Below are 20,542 nucleotides of genomic sequence, written 5' to 3' on the forward strand. Positions count from 1 at the left end.
TTTTTACGAAGCCAAAGTGACCCGCAAGTTTGGCGCCGTGGACTAATTCCAACACCTCCTTGCGGAGAGGCGCCGGGACATAAAGTTTTCCCCCTAGTGTCCACCAGGAGCCTTGCTGCTCCATGCCGGAAGGGAGAGCCTGCTGCTCCGCCTCCTGTAAGGAAGCGTCCCGGAGGCGCTGCTGAAACGCCTCTGGGATTCCCTTGAGCAAGGGATCGCCGGGCGAGCGAGCTTGCGCTCTGGTGGTGACGGCCAGTCCCTGGACTTCCCCTCGTTTTTCGGGGGTAAACGGAGTCCACCGGACGGTCAAAATCATTGCGGTACTGGGGCAGTCGGGACAGAGCATCGGCCAGGGCATTCTCTTTACCGGGAACATGTTTGAGTGTGAACCGGAATTTGGCAAAAAACTGAGCCCAACGAATTTGTTTCGCGTTGAGCTTTCGGGCTCCTTTGAGAGCCTCCAAATTCTTGTGATCGGTCCACACCTCAAATGGACTCTCTGCTCCCTCCAGGAAGTGCCTCCAAATGGTGAGAGCATGCTTGACTGCGGCCGCCTCCTTCTCCCAAATGGCCCAGTTAATCTCGGACTGGGAAAACTTCTTAGAGAAGTAGGCGCACGGCCGTAAGGCGCCGCCGCCTTCCCGTTGCAGCAGCGCCCCTCCCATAGCTACATCCGAGGCGTCCACCTGGACTACGAAAGGTTTGTTGCAGTCCGGGTGGGCCAGGACCGGTTCGGACGAAAAGAGCAGTTTTAAATTATCAAAGGCCTGCTGACAAGGAGGAGACCACTGCAAACGGGCGGAAGGCAGAGCGGCGTTTGCCCCTTTTCCCTTGGTGCGCAAGAGGGAAGTGAGGGGAAGGGCCACCTGGGCGAAGTTGGGGATAAAGTTGCGGTAGAAATTGGCAAACCCCAGAAATTGCTGTAACTGTCGGTGTGTGGAGGGGGGTTCCCAATCCTTAACCGCCCGAACCTTGTCGGGGTCCATCTCCAGACCGTGGTGAGAGATGACATACCCCAAGAATGTTATGGAAGGTTGGTGAAATTCACACTTGGACACTTTAGCATACAATTTATGGTCCCTAAGCCGCTGGAGAACCTCACGCACCAGACGGACATGTTCTTCCATAGTTTCCGAATAAATGAGAATGTCATCTAAAAACACTACCACCCCACGAAATAGCAAATCATGTAATACATCATTAATCAATTGCATGAATACGCTGGGAGCCCCAGAAAGTCCGAACGGCATGACTAAGTATTCAAACATGCCAAAACAGCTGGAGAAGGCTGTCTTGGGTTCATCCCCCTCCTTGATACGGATGCGGTGGTAGGCTTCCACCAAATCCAATTTGGTGAAAATTCGGCCCTCCTTCAATTGTGCTAGCAGGTCTGGAATGAGAGGGAGGGGGTAAGGGTTAGACTGCGTGACAGCGTTCAGCCTGCGAAAGTCAATGCACAATCTCAAATCCCCTGTCTTCTTCTTGACGAAGAAAGCAGGGGCAGAATACGGGGCTTTAGACGGACGGATAAAACCCCGGGCTAAGTTGGTGTCCAGGTAGTCCCGTAAGACCGCTTTCTCATTAGGGCTCATGGGATAAACCTTTCCCTTGGACAGCTTGCCTTCCCCCACAATCTCAATGGCGCAGTCGGTTTCTCGGTGTGGGGGCAGTTCATCACATTCCCTCACATCGAATACATCCGCGAACTGTGCATATTCGGAGGGTAGCTGGGGCGGAGCGGTAACAGGCGCCGGGGAGCCCACCAACGCGGCGGCTGGGGTGCAGAATACCTGGTCCTTTTCGTGTAGAAGGCAGGGGTCCTCGGGGAAAGTAAGCGTCCGTTTAACCCAGTCTATGGAGGGATTATGTCCTCGCAACCAATTCATCCCTAACACCACGGGGGCTACAATGGGGGCGATGGTAAAATAAAGTCTTTCCCAATGTTCCCCAACGGCCATGACCACTGCCGTGGTGCGGTGGGTAACCGGCCCTTTTTTAAAGTCACTACCGTCCATTTGTGAAAAACGGAGGGGGGTCGGGAGCCGTTTGCGCCTGACGTGTAACATCTTGGCAACTTCCTCACTCATTAAAGTCCGGGCGCACCCGGAGTCAACTAAGGCGGGAAACTCTAATCTCAGGCCTCCCTTGGCTAGGGAAAGGTGGACTCTGATATACACATTTTCCTCTTGGGCGCTTACCATTGGGGGAGCTCCTTGCACAACAATCGGAACGGTCTGCTGTGGAGCCCCTCTTACAGCAGACCGACGGCGTTTTTTGCCGGCATCTCCCACTCTTCCTCCTCGCTGGACGAAGGAGATGGGGTAATTGTATTCCGTGACTCGGCGGAGTCAAAGGTGGCATTTGTAATCCGGGATCCCGATGGACCGGAGGAAGTGGAAGCTTCTTCTTGGGTGCGCGCGTGCAGCGCCGAGGGTGCGCTCCGGCGTCCGGGAGCACTACTCCGGCGTCGAGGTTGGCCCTCCGCCGGGGCTTTCTCCGGCTCGGTCAGACGGGGCGGAGGAGGACGCCCGGTACGGGACGGGCATTGCGAGGCGAAGTGGCCTTTGCCTCCGCATACCAAGCACACCCCCGCTTCGAAGCGTTTGCGGCGTTCAGCGGCCGAGGGGCCGCCGCCGCCCGGTGCTCGGGGATCTCGGGGCCCGCCTGGTTTGTCCCCTCGCCGCTGAAGATCGCGACTGGTACGCTGCTTGGACAGATTCAGTAGTTGCTTACGATTTTCAATGTCTGCCGCATGGCGTACCCAACCCTCGACATCAGGGGGATTACCCTGCATGAAAGCCCAGTGTTGCAGGTCCGGGTTCAATCCCTCCCTGAAGCACTGCACCCGGGTGGCTTCACTCCAATCCAAGATCCTACTCGATAGGGACTGGAATTCGCTTGCATACTGCGCCACCGACTTTGTCCCTTGGCGCAGCTGCATCAAGTTGGCCTTAGCCCGCTCCCCCAGGTTCGGGTCCTCGAACCGGTTCCGGAGAGCAACCATAAACTCATCTAGACTCCTTAGTACAGGGGAGCGGAGTTCGTACTGCAGCACCATCCAGGCTGCCGCCTCGCCTTGCAAGAGGGAGGCCACGTACTGGACCCGGGACTCCTCGGAGGTGAAGGTCCGGCCCTGCTCACGCATAAAAATGTCCACTTGGACTAAAAAGAAAGTCAACTGATCCCCCGACCCATCGTACGTGATCTTCAGGTCACGGCGGGTCGGGGCGCTAGGAGGGACGGGAGGGGTTACCGGTGCCCCGTCTGGGGGGTTACCGGGGGGCGGCTGTACCTTCAGCGCGTCCAGAGCGGCTGCCATCTGGCCCATCACAGCCTGCATGGTATCCATGCGTGCCAGCATGGTCTGGCGCTCCTCTTGCCATTGCCTCCGTTCCTCCTCCATCAGGGCCTCCCTTCGTGCGAGGTCGCCTTCGAGTCCCGTGCCGGATAAAGCCAAGCGGCGGTGTTTCGCCTCGGTCCGTGAGAGCGACCAGTCCTTGGGGGAGTCCAGCCAGGAGTTGAAAGGGTTCTTGGGCTTCGTACCCAAGTCCGGTCCCGGCTTAGGGACCACGGGTATCTTCCGCTTGGCTTCCTCCTCCTTAGGGTCTGGAAGCACCGGTGCCTCGCGCTTGTCCGGCGAACCGGGGGGGGTAGTGGGATCCTCCTCGCCTTGCATCGCTGTCTCGTGCGGTACAGGTGCAGAGCGAAAAAGGCAGGGACTTGTAACTTAATGTGAGAGTCCCAATCCCCTGTGCTACTTCGCCAAATCACTTGCTCAGACTTGATGCAGAAACAAAGGATTTATTGAAGGCTTCAGAAGATATGAGCAGACACGGATTCAAAGTTACAAGTGAACTAGCTTATCGGGGTTACAGTATATATCTACTACAGGGCAAAAGGTTCACACTCCTGTTGTGAGAAACTGCAAGACAGATTGGTGCAATACAAAACATCAAACAGTCCCAAGGAGACAGTGAGGGCTATCAGCACTTCAAGGCCGGACTCGGCCTGAGGGAGTGGAGGCAGTAAGCGCAGCAGGGGAGGGAGAGCTGGCACCTGGGCAAGATAGATGGGACGTGAGACCCAGGAAGGCACGGGGAGGTGTGAACTGTTCCTTACGAGTTCAAAGGGGTGGGAATGAGGAGCCTGGAGCAGTCAGAAACACATGGCCCTCACACCCCGCTCTCAAAGCGTTTGCGGCGTTCGGTCACGGATGGTCCTCCCCCCGAGGGGGGACGAGAGTCCTTCGGACCGCCGGGCCTGTCTCCACGGGTCTTGGTCTCCCGTCTGGTGCGTTGCCGGGACAGGAGCAGCAGCTGCTTTCGGTTCTCGATGTCAGCGGCGTGACGAACCCACCCTTCAACATCAGGAGGGTTACCTTGCATGAAAGCCCAGTGTTGCAATTCCGGGTTCAAACCTTTGCGGAAATACTGCACCCTGGTAGCTTCACTCCAGTCCAAAATTTTACTCGAGAGTGACTGAAATTCGCTTGCATACTGCGTGACCGACTTAGTCCCTTGACGCAGTTGTAGCAAGGCGGTTTTTGCTCGCTCACCCAAATGCGGGTCCTCGAAACGGTGTCGAAGGACGATCATGAAGTCATCAAGACTTCGCAAGACCGGGGAGCGGAGCTCATACTGCAGTACCATCCAGGCGGCCGCCTCACCCTGTAGAAGAGACGCCACGTATTGGACCCGGGATTCTTCTGAGGTAAAGGTCCGGGCCTGTTCCCGCATAAAAATGTCCACTTGTACCATAAAAAACGTCAGCTGGTCACTCGACCCGTCATACGTGATCTTCAGGTCTCGGCGGGCCGGTGGAGCGGGACGGATGGGAGGTGCAGGAGCCACCGGTGGGCCTGGTTGCTGCCCTCCATCCGCCGGAGCCACGGGTGGCGTCGGTACCTTCAGGTCGTCCATGGCTTGAGCCATGTCCAGAATCACCGCGTTCATGGCATCCATCCGGTCCAGTAATTCCTGGCGCTCCTCCTGCCAGTGCTGCCGCTCCTCATCCATCTGGTGAAGCAGCAGGGCTTCCTTTCGGGCGGGATCGTCCTCGAACCCCAACCCGTGAACCGCAGTCCATCGTGACCGCGCGTCGCTCTGCGGGAGCGACCAACCCCGGGGAGACTCCAGCCAGGTATTCAAGCGGGTAGACTTGGGCTTTGTACCCAGACCCGATCCCGAGTCAGCTCCACTGGGCGTCTTCCCAGTCGACTTCCCTTCCGAAGGGGCCGGATCGGGCTGCTTGGGTACGGTGCTGTCCTTCTTGTCGTTGTCATCCCCGTTGCCTGCCATAGCTGTCCAAGAACGGTACAGGAGCAGGACAACGAGGCAGAGGACTTGCAACTTAATGTGAGGGTTCCCAACCTCCCTGTGCAAACTCCATAAAATCACTTGCTCAGACGGTCATGCAGAACCAAGGAACTTTATTGGAAGCTTCAGGTTAGTATAGGCCTTACAATGGCAAAGTTGCAAGTGCTAGCAATTTCACAAAGACAGAATTATAACCCCTACAGGGAAGCAGATGTCAAATGTATGTTATGGGAATCTACGAGATAATTGTGCATGGTACAGGAACATCAAAGATCTCAGGAAGCTCGTTATTGCTATCTACACACCAAGGCCATAGCTGGTGGGAGGGAGTCGGAGAGAGCAAGGGAGGTGGATGGTGGGAAGAGACATTCCAACCTGGGGCCTGCTGGACGCAGCGCCTGAACCAAGGAAAGGCAAAAGGCCTGGACTGCTTTTACGAGCCCGGGGGGGGGGGGGACACACAAAGCAAAAGCTTACAGACCCTTACAGGAGTGTACACCTTGGTCTTGGGAGTTTGACTTAGATCTGGGTGGACATCTGCCAGGAATTCACATGGCTTTGTAGAATTCACTCTCAGTTCCCTGGCTTTAACATGGAAAAAATGGTGACTAATTTCATTAGGTTTCCCAACCATTTTCTGGCAGCAATCTTGTCTGGTTAATAGCAGTGCCAGCAAAGGTTTCCCCAGCCTGCAAATAGAGAAAGCTTCACTTGTTGAATTTTTGCTTCTTTTCACATAGTTGGTAAAAAAAACACTGCAGAAAAGAAGAAATGTTGGCAACCCTGATCTCCTCTCCTCACTAAAATCATTTTGCAGAATCAAAAGGGCATTTAAATGTAGTAGCAGTAGTAGAAAAAATTATTCCCATTTCTTAGAAGGCAATAGGAGACAAGGAATGAAGTAAAGAGTTAATGTAAATGCTGGGGAAAAGGGACCTTTGTCTCTTTAAGACAAGAGGAACTGCCTTTGTTAGTCATATATCTTTACTGTACTCCCGGGGTTATAAAAACATATGTCTTCATTCTTTTATTACATCTATAAACATCAGGCTGCAGTTGACTGGTCTCTGGATCAGAATGTGCTAGTACTTCGAGTGAGTTTTGACAGCGAGAGGGAAAGAAAGTGGAACATTTAGGGGTGGGTTTTGTCTTCCTTTTTATTCCATCATGTTTATAGGACCTTGTCACTCTCTTGTCTGCTTCAGCCACTGGCAAAGTTCTGAGAGGTAATGGATTTGGGCTCCACAGGTTTCAGAGTTTATGTTTGCGTTGGCCTGGCATACGGTAAGCAGCAACAAATCTTTCCTGCTATTTTTAATTTAAAATGTGTTGTTTATTTAGTTTCTGCCCCTGGATTTCCAGCAGAAGTTGAAACTGCTTTCTTCAATAAGTGAAAGTTATTTTCTTGACTAGAACTAATCTTTTAATTTACTGTTCTGCTTGTTGCCGTTTGGGACTGCTTAATAAAAATGAAATAAAATAGGATCTTATAGGAACCGCTCGGATTTTGTGTTTTGAGTGATTGCTCCATTTTAGGGTCAAAATGATTCAAATCTTAAGTCAAATCTTTGCCAAAACCACAAAACAAAATAGCAATTTACCTTTTTATATACATTAGGAAAATGTAGTTTGGATGAAATGCATGCTTTATGGTGTTCATTTTGTTGATGTCTTCTTTGTATTGTTACATACATTAAGACTATAGAGAACAAATAGGGCAGACTACTAGTTTTAATGTTATGTTTGCAGTATAAAAACCAGACTTAAGAGCATTTGGCTCGTTTAAACTTTAATTTCTTATAGTCATCAGGAAATGGGCAGTTAAAATAGTAACTTGGAGTCACTCTAGTCCTGTGCCTGTTTACTCAGAAGTTAGTCCCACTGAGCACAATAGGACTTACTCTTAAGCAAGTGTGCACAAAATAGAACACAGTGTATTGATGCATGACACAATTAAGCTGAAGGTGATGTACAGCCATTAGTTTCAGTACTCAAAATTTGCTGGAATCCAGTTGCTGTGTTTGTTTGTTCATTTTTTTAAAAAACAGATAGAGAACTGAGGTGTTAGTTTTGTTCTCATATTAAGAGTACAGTGGGACTCTTAATTTTAGAAACTATTGAAAATATTATAGTATATTAATATGGCTGTCTAAAAGAAGAGGTTTTAATCATCTATAGCCTGTGTTCAGAGGCAGTATTAATCAGATTCCCAACTTTTGGGGAGCAAGTGAGAAGGCAATCTCCATTTGCTCTCCTGGTGAGCTTCCTGGGATATCTGTCTAGCCTCTATTGGAATGATGGATTGGATTGGATCCTTTGTTGGATCCAGAACAGGCAGTTCTTATGTGAGATGTGCTTGCCTTCACACTTTTTAATTGTGTGAAGTCAGTTAAGGGATTCTGAGGCACTTGCCTCTAATGAATGCAAGATCAACTTTCCATTCTTTCAACAATGAACTGAGCTACAACAGATACTTTGCAAGCCTTCTTCTTCCACTCCAGGACCTTGGACTCTGTCATCCAAACTACTCATCTCTGTAGTCAAATACACTAATGCTACTTGACCGTATAGGGCCAGTTTTCTCACCCAAGGAATGTGTTGGAAATACTCTAATAGAAGAAAGAACATGAAAGTCAAGTGTCAGAACATATCAGCCATCCAAACTCTAATCTTCACCTGGCTTTAACAGAAATCCTCTCTCCAACTCAAAGGATTCGCTTTGAACAAACTGCATGGATTGCATTCTGATGCAATATGCTCACATATGTGCACTTATGACTGGGCCCCCGGTGTTTATTTTATCTTTAAAAAGCAGATGTGTGGGAAGGGGGGAGCTAGAATGTGGTACTGGGGCAAGGAAAAGTTTATTTCTTTTCCCACTGCAATTGAAATTGCCCACCTGGACTTCCATTAGGCTTTTAGACAAAACAGACAAGCACCTTGTGCTGCCTGTCTTGTTTTCCTTCCTGGGCTTATTGCAGCCATGATGAGGGCAGGGTAAGTTTGCGTAGAGAAACTGCTTATTTAAAAAAAGAACCACCACGGCCCTGATCGAGCTTGCGGTCCCCACCAGCAGATGCTTTTTTAAGGTCAAGCTACCTGAAAGGATCCAATCACAGACCCCCAACAATAAGCCAAGTTTGTCTTAAATCAGCACGAACTGACACAATGTGGCATGAAACATTTGCTGGCTTTGCAACTGTGGTGCTTAAAATGTAGAGTAAGTTTTTGAAATGTAATCAAACCATTGCAAACAAAGTTATGCAAGTTGTTGAGGGAGGGGATAAGTAGCATAGAAATCAATGTAAATTATAACATACAAGCAATCCATATGGGAAGCAAACATCTACTTCATTTTGGCTTTCAGCACTGCTAACCATCATGCAACTGAGCAGCAGCAGTTCACTTCTTTGCTTCCTAATCTGCTTCTGTAGACAAAGCAGATGAGAGAGTCTCTCCAGCTGGATGCAGGTGTTCAGCGAATAAATAGCATAAGGGAGTCTGTGTTGTACTGTACAATTAACAGCTGTCATTGTAGCAGTATGCTGGAGGACTCGGAGCACCTCCATGTTTTGAGAACACCACTGTGTCACTGGAGAACAACTATGTGAAACTTTAGGAATCTGTTAAAAGAGATATGATAGTATGGTCCAATAAAAACATTTCATTACTGGGCCGCATTTCAGTAACCCAAATGAACATTCTACCAAGGTTACTTTTTTTATTTCAGAACTTACCAATAGTGGAACACTCTAGATACTTTGATGTTTGGAGAAAGGACTTGCTTAATTTTATATGGCAAGGGAAAAAGTCTAGAATTGCCTATAAATACTTGGTTGACTCTAAAGAAAGAGGAGGTTTTGCTTTACCAGACTATATGCAGAAGCATCAGCTTTAGTATGGCTAAAAGATTGGATTCAATTAAAAAATAATCGATTGTTGGACTTGGAAGGCTATGACAATGGGTATGGGTGGCATGGTTATTTATGATATGACAAACTTAAAATTCATAAGCTTTTCAGCATCACATTGTTAAATCTTCGTTAATTAAAATTTGGCTAAAATATAAACATCTTTTGGAACCTAGAACACCATTATGGATCTCTACGCAAGAGATGTTGACATTGAGACCATTGAGACCAGTACAATTTTTTACCTATCAAGATTTACTGGTATGGAAGGACAATAAATATGCCCTAAAAGAATATGAAGAACTGAAGGAATACATCACTTGGTTTCAATATCATCAAATACAGTCTGTATTTATACAAGATATGAAGTTAGGCTTTATTAAAGATAAATCATCTTTTCAACGAATGTTGTTAGATAATAATAAACATTTAATATCAAAAATGTATAAGATGTTATTGATTTTGTATACAGAACAAGACCAAGTTAAACCAACGATGATAACATGGGCACAGACCTTGGGACATGATATCCATATGTATAAATGGGAAAGACTCTGGTCAAAGGACATGAAACATATGTGTTCACAATCACTGAGAGATAATATATATAAAATGATTTATAGATGGTGTCTAACACCAAAACAATTAGCCAAAATGTATGGAAATATGTCACCAAATTGTTGGAAATGTCAAGAAGTAGTGGGTTCCTTTCATCATATTTGGTGGCTATGTGAGAAGGCAAAGAATTTTTGGGATATGATTTATAATGAATTAAGGTTGATATTACAACAAAACATCCCTAAAACACTGGAGATGATGCTGTTAAGTATAATACCGGATACCATAGTGACTCAGAGATCGTTTTTGATGTATGCCACCACAGCCGCTAGATTGGTTTATGCTAAGAAATGGAAAATGACCGAGATACCAAATAAGACTGAGTGGATAGATAAAATGATGGAACTAGCTGAAATGGCAAAACTTACAGCATTAATAAATCAAAAAGAAGACATTGAATTTGTGGCAGAATGGGAGGCATGGACAAAATATTGTAGGAATGAATTTAATTGTGATATTAAGGGATATATTTTGATCTAATTCAGATATGCTGAAATAATTAAGAAAATATATGTATTAATTATATTTACAAGTAAATGATATGGGTGATTTATTATAAAGAATTAGACAATAGATGCAAAGAGAGCAACAATGATAATAAAGAGACAGAGGAGGGGAGAGGGGAAGTCAAAGATATATATGTTAGTTATGATAAGAAAAAGTTTTGTATACTGTATAATTTGTTAATGGATATTTGTAATTGAATATGAACAAATTTGGAAAAAAAATAAAAAAATTATTTTTTTAAAAAGAACACCACTGTGTATAAATGTTTATTATGCTTGTTATGCAACAGGCTTTTGTACATTTCATATCTGTATGAAAGCAAAGCATATTTTCCCATTATAATTGGGGTGTTTTTTCCTGTGCAAAGAAAATCAGAGAGAGATCCAGGGGGATTTTCCAAGGTTGCAGAAGCCTAAGAGGCCAGGGGAAGGCTTGACATGGGCATTCATAAATGTCCTTGCTCCCAGTAGGTGATTGGATTCATCAGTAAACATTGCGTGTATGAATTTAATTTTCCTGATGAAATATACAACTGCAAAATTTCCCTCCCTCATCTTTGGGTGCACTGATAATTCCATGCTGCCGTGGGGAACAAATGGACCGCTGTTTCAGCGTGGTGTCAGGGAATATCCATTGCTAGAGGGAACAGGCAAGCTATTTGGAATTAAGGCAAGGCACTCCAGCCCTGCTTATCACTGGTAAGGAAGCCTCAATGTCATTTCCAGAGTAATCCTGCACTGCTAAAAGCCATTTTAAGTATGGATCATATTACAAGTGGCAGGGGTGGAAGAACACTCATCTACTCTCTTCTGAATCCTTAATGCTTTGTCAAATAAGGTTACTTAAACAATGGGGGCAGATGTTCGCACAGAGATGTAGCCATCATCTAACCTATGCCAAGCAGAGGGGCAGTATTTCTTTCGGTCTTGATATTATTCTGCTCATCAGCATGTTTTGATCACTCAACACACCGCTGAATGCATCCCTTCTATTATCAACCATAATTATTCCCCAATCCTTCTTTAAAGCAGTTGCTTAATTATCATACATCTTGGAAGTTGGTGTTTTATTTTTCTGTGATTTTCTTGAACATTAGATTGTTGTTGGTTCACCAAGATAGTTCTGAAGATTAATTCTGTCCTCTGGCATTTCTGTAGTGCCTTCCAATTAAAGTGGAAACCTGCAACTTAATATGTATTTAATTATGTGTATTTAATTCTTAAGTTAGCCGCCCTGAGCCCGGTGTTATCGGGGGAGAGTGGGATATAAATAAAAGTTTATTATTAGTATTATTATGACTGCAAACTCTTATGTTTTTATCCCACTATTTCTCCATGGAGATCATGGTGGCAGGCATGCTTTTCTGTCCCCCACCCCATCCTTGGGAGGAACATTAAGTTGGAAAGAGAGTAACTCACCCATTAAGCTTCCTGTCTGAGTAGGGGTTTGGACCCTTATTCTCCCAAGTTCCAGTCAGGCACTATAACCACTGTACCCCACACTGGCTTTCTCATAATCAGTACATATCAAGTGTTCTACACACAGCTGAAAGCTACCGAGCTCTGTCTAATACTTCCTCCCACTCCCACTTCAAGCTATTCACTTTCATTTTGAAATATACTTTGCAATATGTTTGGTGCCCTTTTTATAGTGGCTACTTCAATCGTATGTTTTTTAGATGAGGACTTGCTGTCTCTATAATGAGGTCAAAGGCCCTTATAACTTATTTTGAAGTAAGTTTGCAAGGCATTTTACAATAACCTCATTCATCCTTTCAACAGTCTTTTGAAATAGATTGTTCTTTCAGTTTTGCAGACCTGTGTGATTTTGGCTTGCATTTCTCTGGATCCTTCGCCCCACTGACGGAGACTGGGAGACATTTGTCCAGTACAATCTTGGCTGTGATTGAATTTGAATTCATATTCCAATCCAAAATTCTGTGGACTGAACCCCTCTGTACATTTTGTGCTATGCGTTTCCCTGTTTTACTGAACCAGTTTTCTTATTTAGAAAGGGGACTAATTGATTTTGTCAGGTTTTGTACTCACTTTGACTAGTATTAAATACACTTTTTTAAGTAGGTGAGTATATATTCATTATATTAGTATTTGTCCTAATTGTCTCCAGGCATGGAAAATAAGTAGCTTTGAGTTTTTTTATATTTTTCCTTTTTTTCCACTCTCACTTCCTCCTCTTTTTGTTTTTAAATAAGTTTGAGTAGTTATTAATGAACAGGTACTATGTATCAGCTGGAGAAATGAAAATGTGTTTCACTGACTTATCAAAGTATACAGGTTAAAAGCATATTGTGAGGATGTTAAAGAAAATAACAGCAAAATGACTTGCAAATTTGCTATTATTTTCCCATCCACCCTCACAAAATACTGGCAGAATGCATCCTTTTTTCCTACAGGTAGAATATGTTTGTTATCTTGAGTTTTGTATAAAAAAGAATGCTCTTTATGCAGAGTTGCAGAAATGGAAGAGTACTTGGAGAAATACATAGTGGATTCAAATAACTAGAACTTTAACAAAATGAAAGTTTGAGGACTGGTGGCTCAAAATAAATGTTTTATCTGTGACTGAAAGAAAAAAACAACAATTTAGTTTAGAGCAGGGGTGGGGAACGTCAGGGCCGGGGGGGCTGTTTAAGGCCCTCAAAATCATTTGGTCTGGCCCTTCATGGGTCCTGGCAAATCTCTAGCTCAGAAGGATCTAAGACTGGCGATCCGTTCCCCTCCCGCGAACAGGAACAGCCTCTATTCAAGGTGGTGTTTGTTTTGCTGAGAAAAGGAGCCCTTTTCCCCCCTTGCAGAAGAGTTGTTAGCTATGGAGCTGCTAGGACCGCCCAATAAATTGTATTAACCCTTTCCCACTCGGGCCCACACCAGCGGGGGGTGTCATCAGGGGCAGCTGCCTGCTTTGGGCTTGGTCAGCTAATTTTTAAGTTGATAATTTTGTATGGCCCCCGAATGATGTTATAAATATCCAAATGGCCCTTGGCGGAAAAAAGGTTCCCCACCCCTGGTTTAGAGTGTTACCCAAGAAGACGGAGTCTTCAAATATAACAGTATCTGAAGTAATTTTTTTTCCTTTTCAAAGTGACCATTGTGTGACTAAAAAGAACACCTGTAGTTGTACTGCTGAGAAAACGATTTATAAAGGCTATCAATCTTCATTCTTCAGAGCATAATTTAATATCAACAAACATCTGACCCCTTTCTATAGGTTTGCATAACACCTGCGGTTACCCCAATGACAAAAAAGATGTTGGATTACTCAAACCTTTGATCTTCTTCACAGTGGCAACTCTTCACAAGCATTGATTTGCAGGGAATGGCTAATCTTATGTTTTCTAAAAATATATATTTTTGAGTCTTGTTGTTAGTGTAGAATTTGGAATTTGTTCTCTTCCATATTCTTATAATTATCTCATGGCTTTCTTTTTATTGCATGTGTTTTTACAGAAAAAGAGGAATTGATCCAGAATTTGCTGGCCCAGGTGGTTGAACAGTTCTCAAGGTAAAATGTTTACAAGGTTGTTTATGATATTGTCTTGTATAGATTTGTACAAAACAAGCTCTGAATAGCATATTTTAGAATAGGTCCTGCTGCTTTTGGGGGGTTATTCAGTGAACCAAATAGGGTATGCCTAAATCACAGAGACATTTACACAGACTGGTCAAGAAGACAAATGTGAACTAATGCAATCATGTGCACCTTTATTTGGGAGAAAATTCCACGGAACCCACAGAGATGTACTTCTGAGTAACCATGTACAGAATCCCCCTGCACTTTGTTCTTCCATCTTTTAACTTAAATGAGAAAATAAACTCCTCACCTATATGGATACAATCATTGTTGGAGAGGAAAGGATGCCTGTTTTTCCACTCCTGTAAAACTGTTCTATCCCAGTGATTTTTCAGACTGTGCGTGGCCCCTGTGTCTTCAGATGACTCTTAGGGATTCTTCCATAAGAAGACAGTAGTGGTAGAAACACTTCCCTCGGGAAGACAGCTTGCACATTTTAACAGCTGTTAAGAGGTGTGCCAGGGTTCACTCTCACTCCATCTGGAACAACAATGAGGCCCAACAGGCTGGACCTGTGTGTAGTTTAGAAACTTCCCAGAACCCTCTGCAAAAGGCAGGGATTCCATGGCAGATATGCAATGGCTCCTTGACAGACAAGTCAACATGAAAGGGTCTCTGATGCTAAAAACCTGAAAACCAATGATTGAGACCATAAGAACTCAACACTTCAATATCACTGCAAGCAACTGAAAATTAATGTAGTGTAGATTCAGCATTAGGAGGGAAGGCAGCATGGTATAGCCCGATCTCATCAAATCTTGGAAACTAAGCAGGGGCAGTACTTGGATGGGAGACCACCAAGGAAGACTCTGCAGAGGAACGCTATGGACAACCACCTCTGCTTCTAACTTGCCTTGAAAGCCCCTTGCTGTGACTTGGCTGTTGGCTGTGGCTTTATAGTACTTTACACACGCATAAACACATCATTAGGTGAAGTATTATCAGTTCAGCAAGAATCAAAATCAGACATTTACATTAAGAGAGTAAGCATTTATGTACACTGCTTAGAATCTTTAAGACCCCAGCCCAGAAACTAATGAAACTACTATGAAACTAATGAAGCTTAATCTTAAGGGGTCCTGAAGCAACTTTTTTTAAAAAATGAGTGAATTTTTTAACAAAACCGATGGAGTTTTTTTTAAGCGTTTGTTATTAAAATAAGGCTATTTTAGCCAGTGGGTTGAACTACTTAATATTGACCTTAGAATATGCTCTAATACCCATTTCATGTGGCCTCAAAATGTCCCTGTAATTGGTCAGATTTCAAAATTTTATTGGGGGCTTGCAGCGGCCAAACCCCCAGCTATATGGGCTTGCTGAACTCGCCAGAATCTATTTATAGCCTACATTTTGGCAGCTGGATCCACGAATCCTTCGTTGGTGCATGGCTAAATAGTTCTATAGCTCAGCCCTTTGACTAGAGCCAATCAGAACCATAAAAAGACATCTGAATTCTCAATTCAGGCTGCACTTGTCTCGCTTGTGCATTTTAACACCAAAAATCAGATTTTCACCTCTTTATCCTAACGAGCCCCCTCTGATAACCTTCTACCACTCTATTAGAGAATGAACTGATACATCTGCCATAGAACAACCCCACTGAAGATAACAGCAGTTGCCCAGACCTCGTTGCTGGTGGGAAGGGGCTCACTGTATGGCCCATTTTCAAGGACTCCACCCCACCACCCTTTTGTTTGCCATTTGGGCCTCAAGGTCCTTGCAAGGGCAGCAAGGCCCTGTGGACCTTGTAGGATGTTGCCCTATTGTTGCTGGTTGCGAAGGGACCCCCATAATAGTTCAACCTTCAGGATCCCAAAAATGTAGGTCTTCCACTGCACCCAACACAAATAGAACCCTTGCCAGGCATTTAATGGAGAGCTTTGCATATCCTCACAGCAGACAGCTCCATGCTCAAAGCTTCCTCCTACGTTCAAATGAATGTGAAAGGCTTGTGGGCTGAGTAAACTCCAGCTGCACATTGGAACCCTCATCAGACAGCTAGACCAGGGCAGCAGCTTGTTATTAAGGTGTCGTCACAGATGGTTTTTTTTTTTTAAGATATCTTTAAATTCATATAAAGTCCTGGGTATGTTTTCTCACTAGGAGAATGAGGGGCTCAGATTTCTAATAAAATTACTTAATTGTGCAGCTATAAAAATAAGTGCTGCATTCCCACTTGAGGTCTTTTTTTCCCCTCCAGGGTATTTAAAATCAATGAACTGAAAACTGAAGTAGCTAATCACTTGGCAATGTTGGAGAAAAGAGTTGAATGTGAGTGTCATTTCCCCCCCTAATTGAAACCTGGAATTGTTTTGTGTAAAGTTAAGAAGGTATGAGACATGAGGGGGTATTTCATTTTATGAGTATTTGTTCTGCCTTTATGTTTTGTGAGGCATAATATTATCAGGGGGCTTAAAATATTTTTTTTAAAATAAGCTTCTAGTTTTACATATTGTATTATCTGATTAGAATGAATATTTGAAAAGATCATGTACAGAAAAGATCATGTACAGACCCATTTCTTCCAATCCACCCTTTTCATAAACATATTGTGTCCCATCAAGAGCTAGGAGCTAAGGCCTCTGCCCTACTGCAGAATGGCCAAGACACAGAGCTTCTGTCTTAGATGGATTTAATTTTAGCCAACTCTGCCTCAGCCAATTTGCCATGGCCCCCAGACAACCAACTAGGAGGCCATAGATTCCACTTGGTCACTCCTCAACAGGTTGAGCTGGGTGTCATCTGCATATTGATGGCAACCCAACCCAACCCAACCAAGGGGCAAGATGTTAAGCAGCATTGGGGAGAGTATCAACCCCTCTGATACTCCACATTCACCTAGCACCACCCTTTGTCCCTGCCCTTGGAGAAAGGAGGAGAGCCATTGGAGCCCTTGGAGAAAGGAGGAGAGCCATTGTAAAGCAACCCCCTGGATTCCAAGGGCAATGAGGCGGGAGGTCAACAAACCGTGATCGACCATATTGAACACCGCTAATATCAGCAGTGCCTACCTGCCTCAGTCCAACTGACAATGTATCAACAGGTACCCAACCACTGATATAAACTTGTTTCCAACACTTACAGTAGTGTATTCAAAAAAATACTGGTATATACTTAAACATACATTTTATACTGGTTATCAATTAGTGTTATATTTTACATTTGTTATACAATTCTTACAAATAAACACCTTCTAATACAAAATAATACATAGATTTTTTTAATACACTACTATAAGTGTTGGAAACAAATTCATATCAGTGGTTGGGTACTTGATACATTGTTAGTTTTGCACATTTACCTGACTATCCCCTTAGTCCCTGTGACTTGTTAGTTTGTAGTTTGTCTAGACGTTCTAGGACTTCCTGCCTTGTTACCACTATTTGCCCCAGTTCCTTATTCTACCCTCCCCAAAACCTCCATTCAGGAGAAGGAATCTGCCCTATATCTTCAACAGTGAAGACATATGAGAAGAATTCATTCAGTTTCTCAGCAATTGCTTTGTCCTCCCTTAGTGTTCCTTTACTCCCATTGTCATCCAATGGTCCAACCGCTTCCCTAGCTGGTTTCCTATTCCTAATGTACTTAAAGAATTTCTTATTGTTTGTTTTGATGTGTTTAGCAATATGCCCCTCAAAATCTTTTATTTTTTTTGCATCTCTAATTGTTTGCTTGCATTTCCTTTGTGCAAGTTTGTGTTTGCTTTTGATTGCCTCGTTTGGGCAATCCTTCCAGTTTCTGAAGAAAGCCTTTTTTCTTCTCTAATAGCTTCCTTCAACTTACCCTTTAGCCGTGGTGGTGACCTCTTGGACTTATTACTACCTTTCCTGACCTGCGGTATACGATCTAGCTGAGCCTCTAGTAATGTGGACTTGAGTAACCCCCAAGCATTTTCCAGAGATTTAACCCTCCTAACTGTTCTTTTCAACTTCCTCTTTACCAGGTTTCTCATTTTAAAGAAGTTTTAAAGTCTTTTAAAGTCAAAAGTAATTGTGTGAGATTTCCTATGCACTTTCCCACTTACATATGAATTAAATTTGATGCCATTGTGCTCACTAATGCCAACTGGCTCAACTACATCCACATCCTGTGCTAAGTCACTGGCACCACAGAGTATTAAGTCCAGGATCCCCCCCTTTTGGTTAGGTCTGTGACCAACTGTTCGAGGGCACAGTCATTGAGGATGTCTAAAAAAATTATCTCTTTGGCTTTTCTGGAGCATGCATTTATCCAGTCAATATGAGGGTAGTTAAAGTCTCCCATTACTACTACTTCATCACCTTTACATGCTTCCCTGATTTCATTCTCCATCTCAAGATCACCCTGAGCCTTTTGGTCAGGGGGCTGATAGAACGTCCTCAGTACTAAATTACCTTTGGGGCCCGGAATTGTCACCCACAAGCATTCTGTGGACGAGTATGCCCTTTTTATGGTTTCTAGTTTATTAGACACTATGCCTTCCTTGATATACATAGCAACATCCCCTCCAGTACGCCCTTCCCTGTCATTTCTATACAGTTTGTAACCAGGGATGACAGTATCCCACTGATTCTCTCCCCTCCACCAGATTTCTGTAATGCAGGGTTTTCCTGATAAAAGCAGCCAGGAAAGGGTGAGCCAATGTGGAAGCAACTCGTCCACAACCCTCATGTGCCTGCCATCATTTCTTGATTCATTCTGAACCTTGGTGTGTTTGACCTCCTGGATTGTGACCTGACTTGTGCCTTTTGGATTTGCCCTACTTGTTTTGACCCTTGGACTACTGAATACCTGTGCTTCAACCCCTGGACTGTGTTCTGACTACGCTTTTTATCTCTCACCTCCGCTACCTGCTTGAACCTGTACACTTGTGGAGCTCATATTCCCCAGACCAGGCTCAGATATCTTATAGTGCAATCCAGTCTAAGCCCCTTGAAATCAAGTAACTCTGCATAAGATTGCACTAATATAGTCAGGTCCCATACATGTTGCTTAGAAGTAAGTTCCCCTGTGGGGAATATTACTAATTATGCACAGGACTGATGCCTGAGGATCATTATCAAAGGCTGCAATCTATCCCCACATGTCCTTCTTGATATACACCTCTTCCACTTTCTTCCTCCCATTGATTTCCAAGAATTGTCCTTTCAGGCTCTGTGCTGCTTTTGCAGATACGAGAAAAGGGAAAGTATGGTTACTTAGCAGCTGCAGGCTTTCCCCCCTCAGCTGCTTTCCAAATCCAGGAAACTCAAAGAACTGCAGCCAGCATATGCAAAGGGAAATAGTATGACTTCACCCACAGTTGAGATGCAACAGCTACAAGTTTAGGATGCCAAAACAGGATTCAGCATATGGGACACCTGTCTCTCTGGCTAAAAGAGAAAGCTGTCTGTCTGTCTGTCTGTCTGTCTGTCTGTCTGTCTGTCTGTCTTCCTTCCTTCCTTCCTTCCTTCCTTCCTTCCTTCCTTCCTTCCTTCCTTCCTTCCTTGAACTTAAAGCAGCCTTTCAATTCACATCCACTATGGGAGATGGGTTAGATGGAGAAAGTGTGTGTGACAGAGCACAGCTGGCTGTAGTTCATCCAGTAAATTTCATGACTGAGCAGAGATCCCAGTATCCCTGGTCCAAGTCCAACACTATATTCATAAAAACCACATGGTTCTTGTCTTGCCTCTGCCCACAGCCCGTGCCAGTTCCTTTCCTCTTAAACCTCACAAGTTTCTTAGACAGCATGTCTTTTTTGAAGCACATGACTGGGGAGGCTCTGCTCACAAAAGCATTCTGGTAGGGGATAACTGTACAGTGTGTAAACTGCAGCTTTTAAAAGTTATTCAAATTATAGCTACAGGGAATGATGTCATGGCTTGATACGTGGTCTCCATTCATTTCAGTGAAGGACAAATAGCTCAGTGCATGCACAGAGGTGCAAGATCCTAATTCCTCTTCCACTGGTACAAGCTGCATTTCTGCTTGTGTGAAAGAAGAGGATTTCTGACAACTGCCCCTTCCCACTGCAGACCCCCATGTTGTGGCCCCAGGTCATTCTGAGGGCCTCCTCCCCTACCCCCTGCATTTCAGAGAGCACAAGCTGCAGTAGAAGAGGGAAAGTTCTACTCTACAAGCACACCCAAATGTTTAATGGCAAAGGAATATTGAGATGCCAAGGTCAGATTCAAGTTGGCTACCGTGCTTCTCTTCTGTCAAGGCTTTCCATCCTACTCTTCTTTCCTTTCTTCATTCACCCACACAAAGCTAACAATTGCAATTGCACATATTACAAAAACTGTTGCTTCCTCTCCGCCCCCCCACCACACCCAATATGAATGGCTAGTGCCACTGCTGAGGCAATTCTGCTTGATTTGCCTGCTGTATGGTGCGGAAGGAGGAGGAGCAGATTTGCTATTATATTAAGAGCAAATGAAAACCAATTAAACAATTTTAAATTCTCTGGATTTTCCCAAACATCAGCTTGTGTGCACAAGCAGTGAGCACTGCAAGCCAGTAGGCTGTGAAATGTTCCCACTGCAAATGATCTGTACATAAAAATGATTCTGTATTAGGTTCTTGACTGCAAATACGAGAGAGAGGAGGATGGAGGCATTCACATCTTTGGACTGGTTA

The 20,542-nt window shown here is 44.5% G+C and overlaps 1 protein-coding gene across 3 annotated transcripts in view; it reads left to right on the forward strand.

Annotated features, from left to right (window-relative positions):
• The window catches only part of PDE9A (phosphodiesterase 9A), a 99,363-nt gene that overhangs the window by 39,601 nt on the left and 39,220 nt on the right, over nucleotides 1–20,542 (forward strand). For 2 of the 3 annotated variants that reach the window (XM_056858116.1, XM_056858117.1), the window contains 2 exons: nucleotides 13,819–13,873; nucleotides 16,143–16,213. In XM_056858116.1, the coding sequence (XP_056714094.1) occupies nucleotides 13,819–13,873; nucleotides 16,143–16,213 (126 nt within the window). The remainder of the gene's footprint in view (nucleotides 1–13,818; nucleotides 13,874–16,142; nucleotides 16,214–20,542) is intronic. The other variant, XM_056858118.1, reaches the window with a different exon arrangement.

The sequence above is a fragment of the Euleptes europaea genome, chromosome 12, assembly GCF_029931775.1.
Source record: "Euleptes europaea isolate rEulEur1 chromosome 12, rEulEur1.hap1, whole genome shotgun sequence".
Taxonomy (NCBI): domain Eukaryota; kingdom Metazoa; phylum Chordata; class Lepidosauria; order Squamata; family Sphaerodactylidae; genus Euleptes; species Euleptes europaea.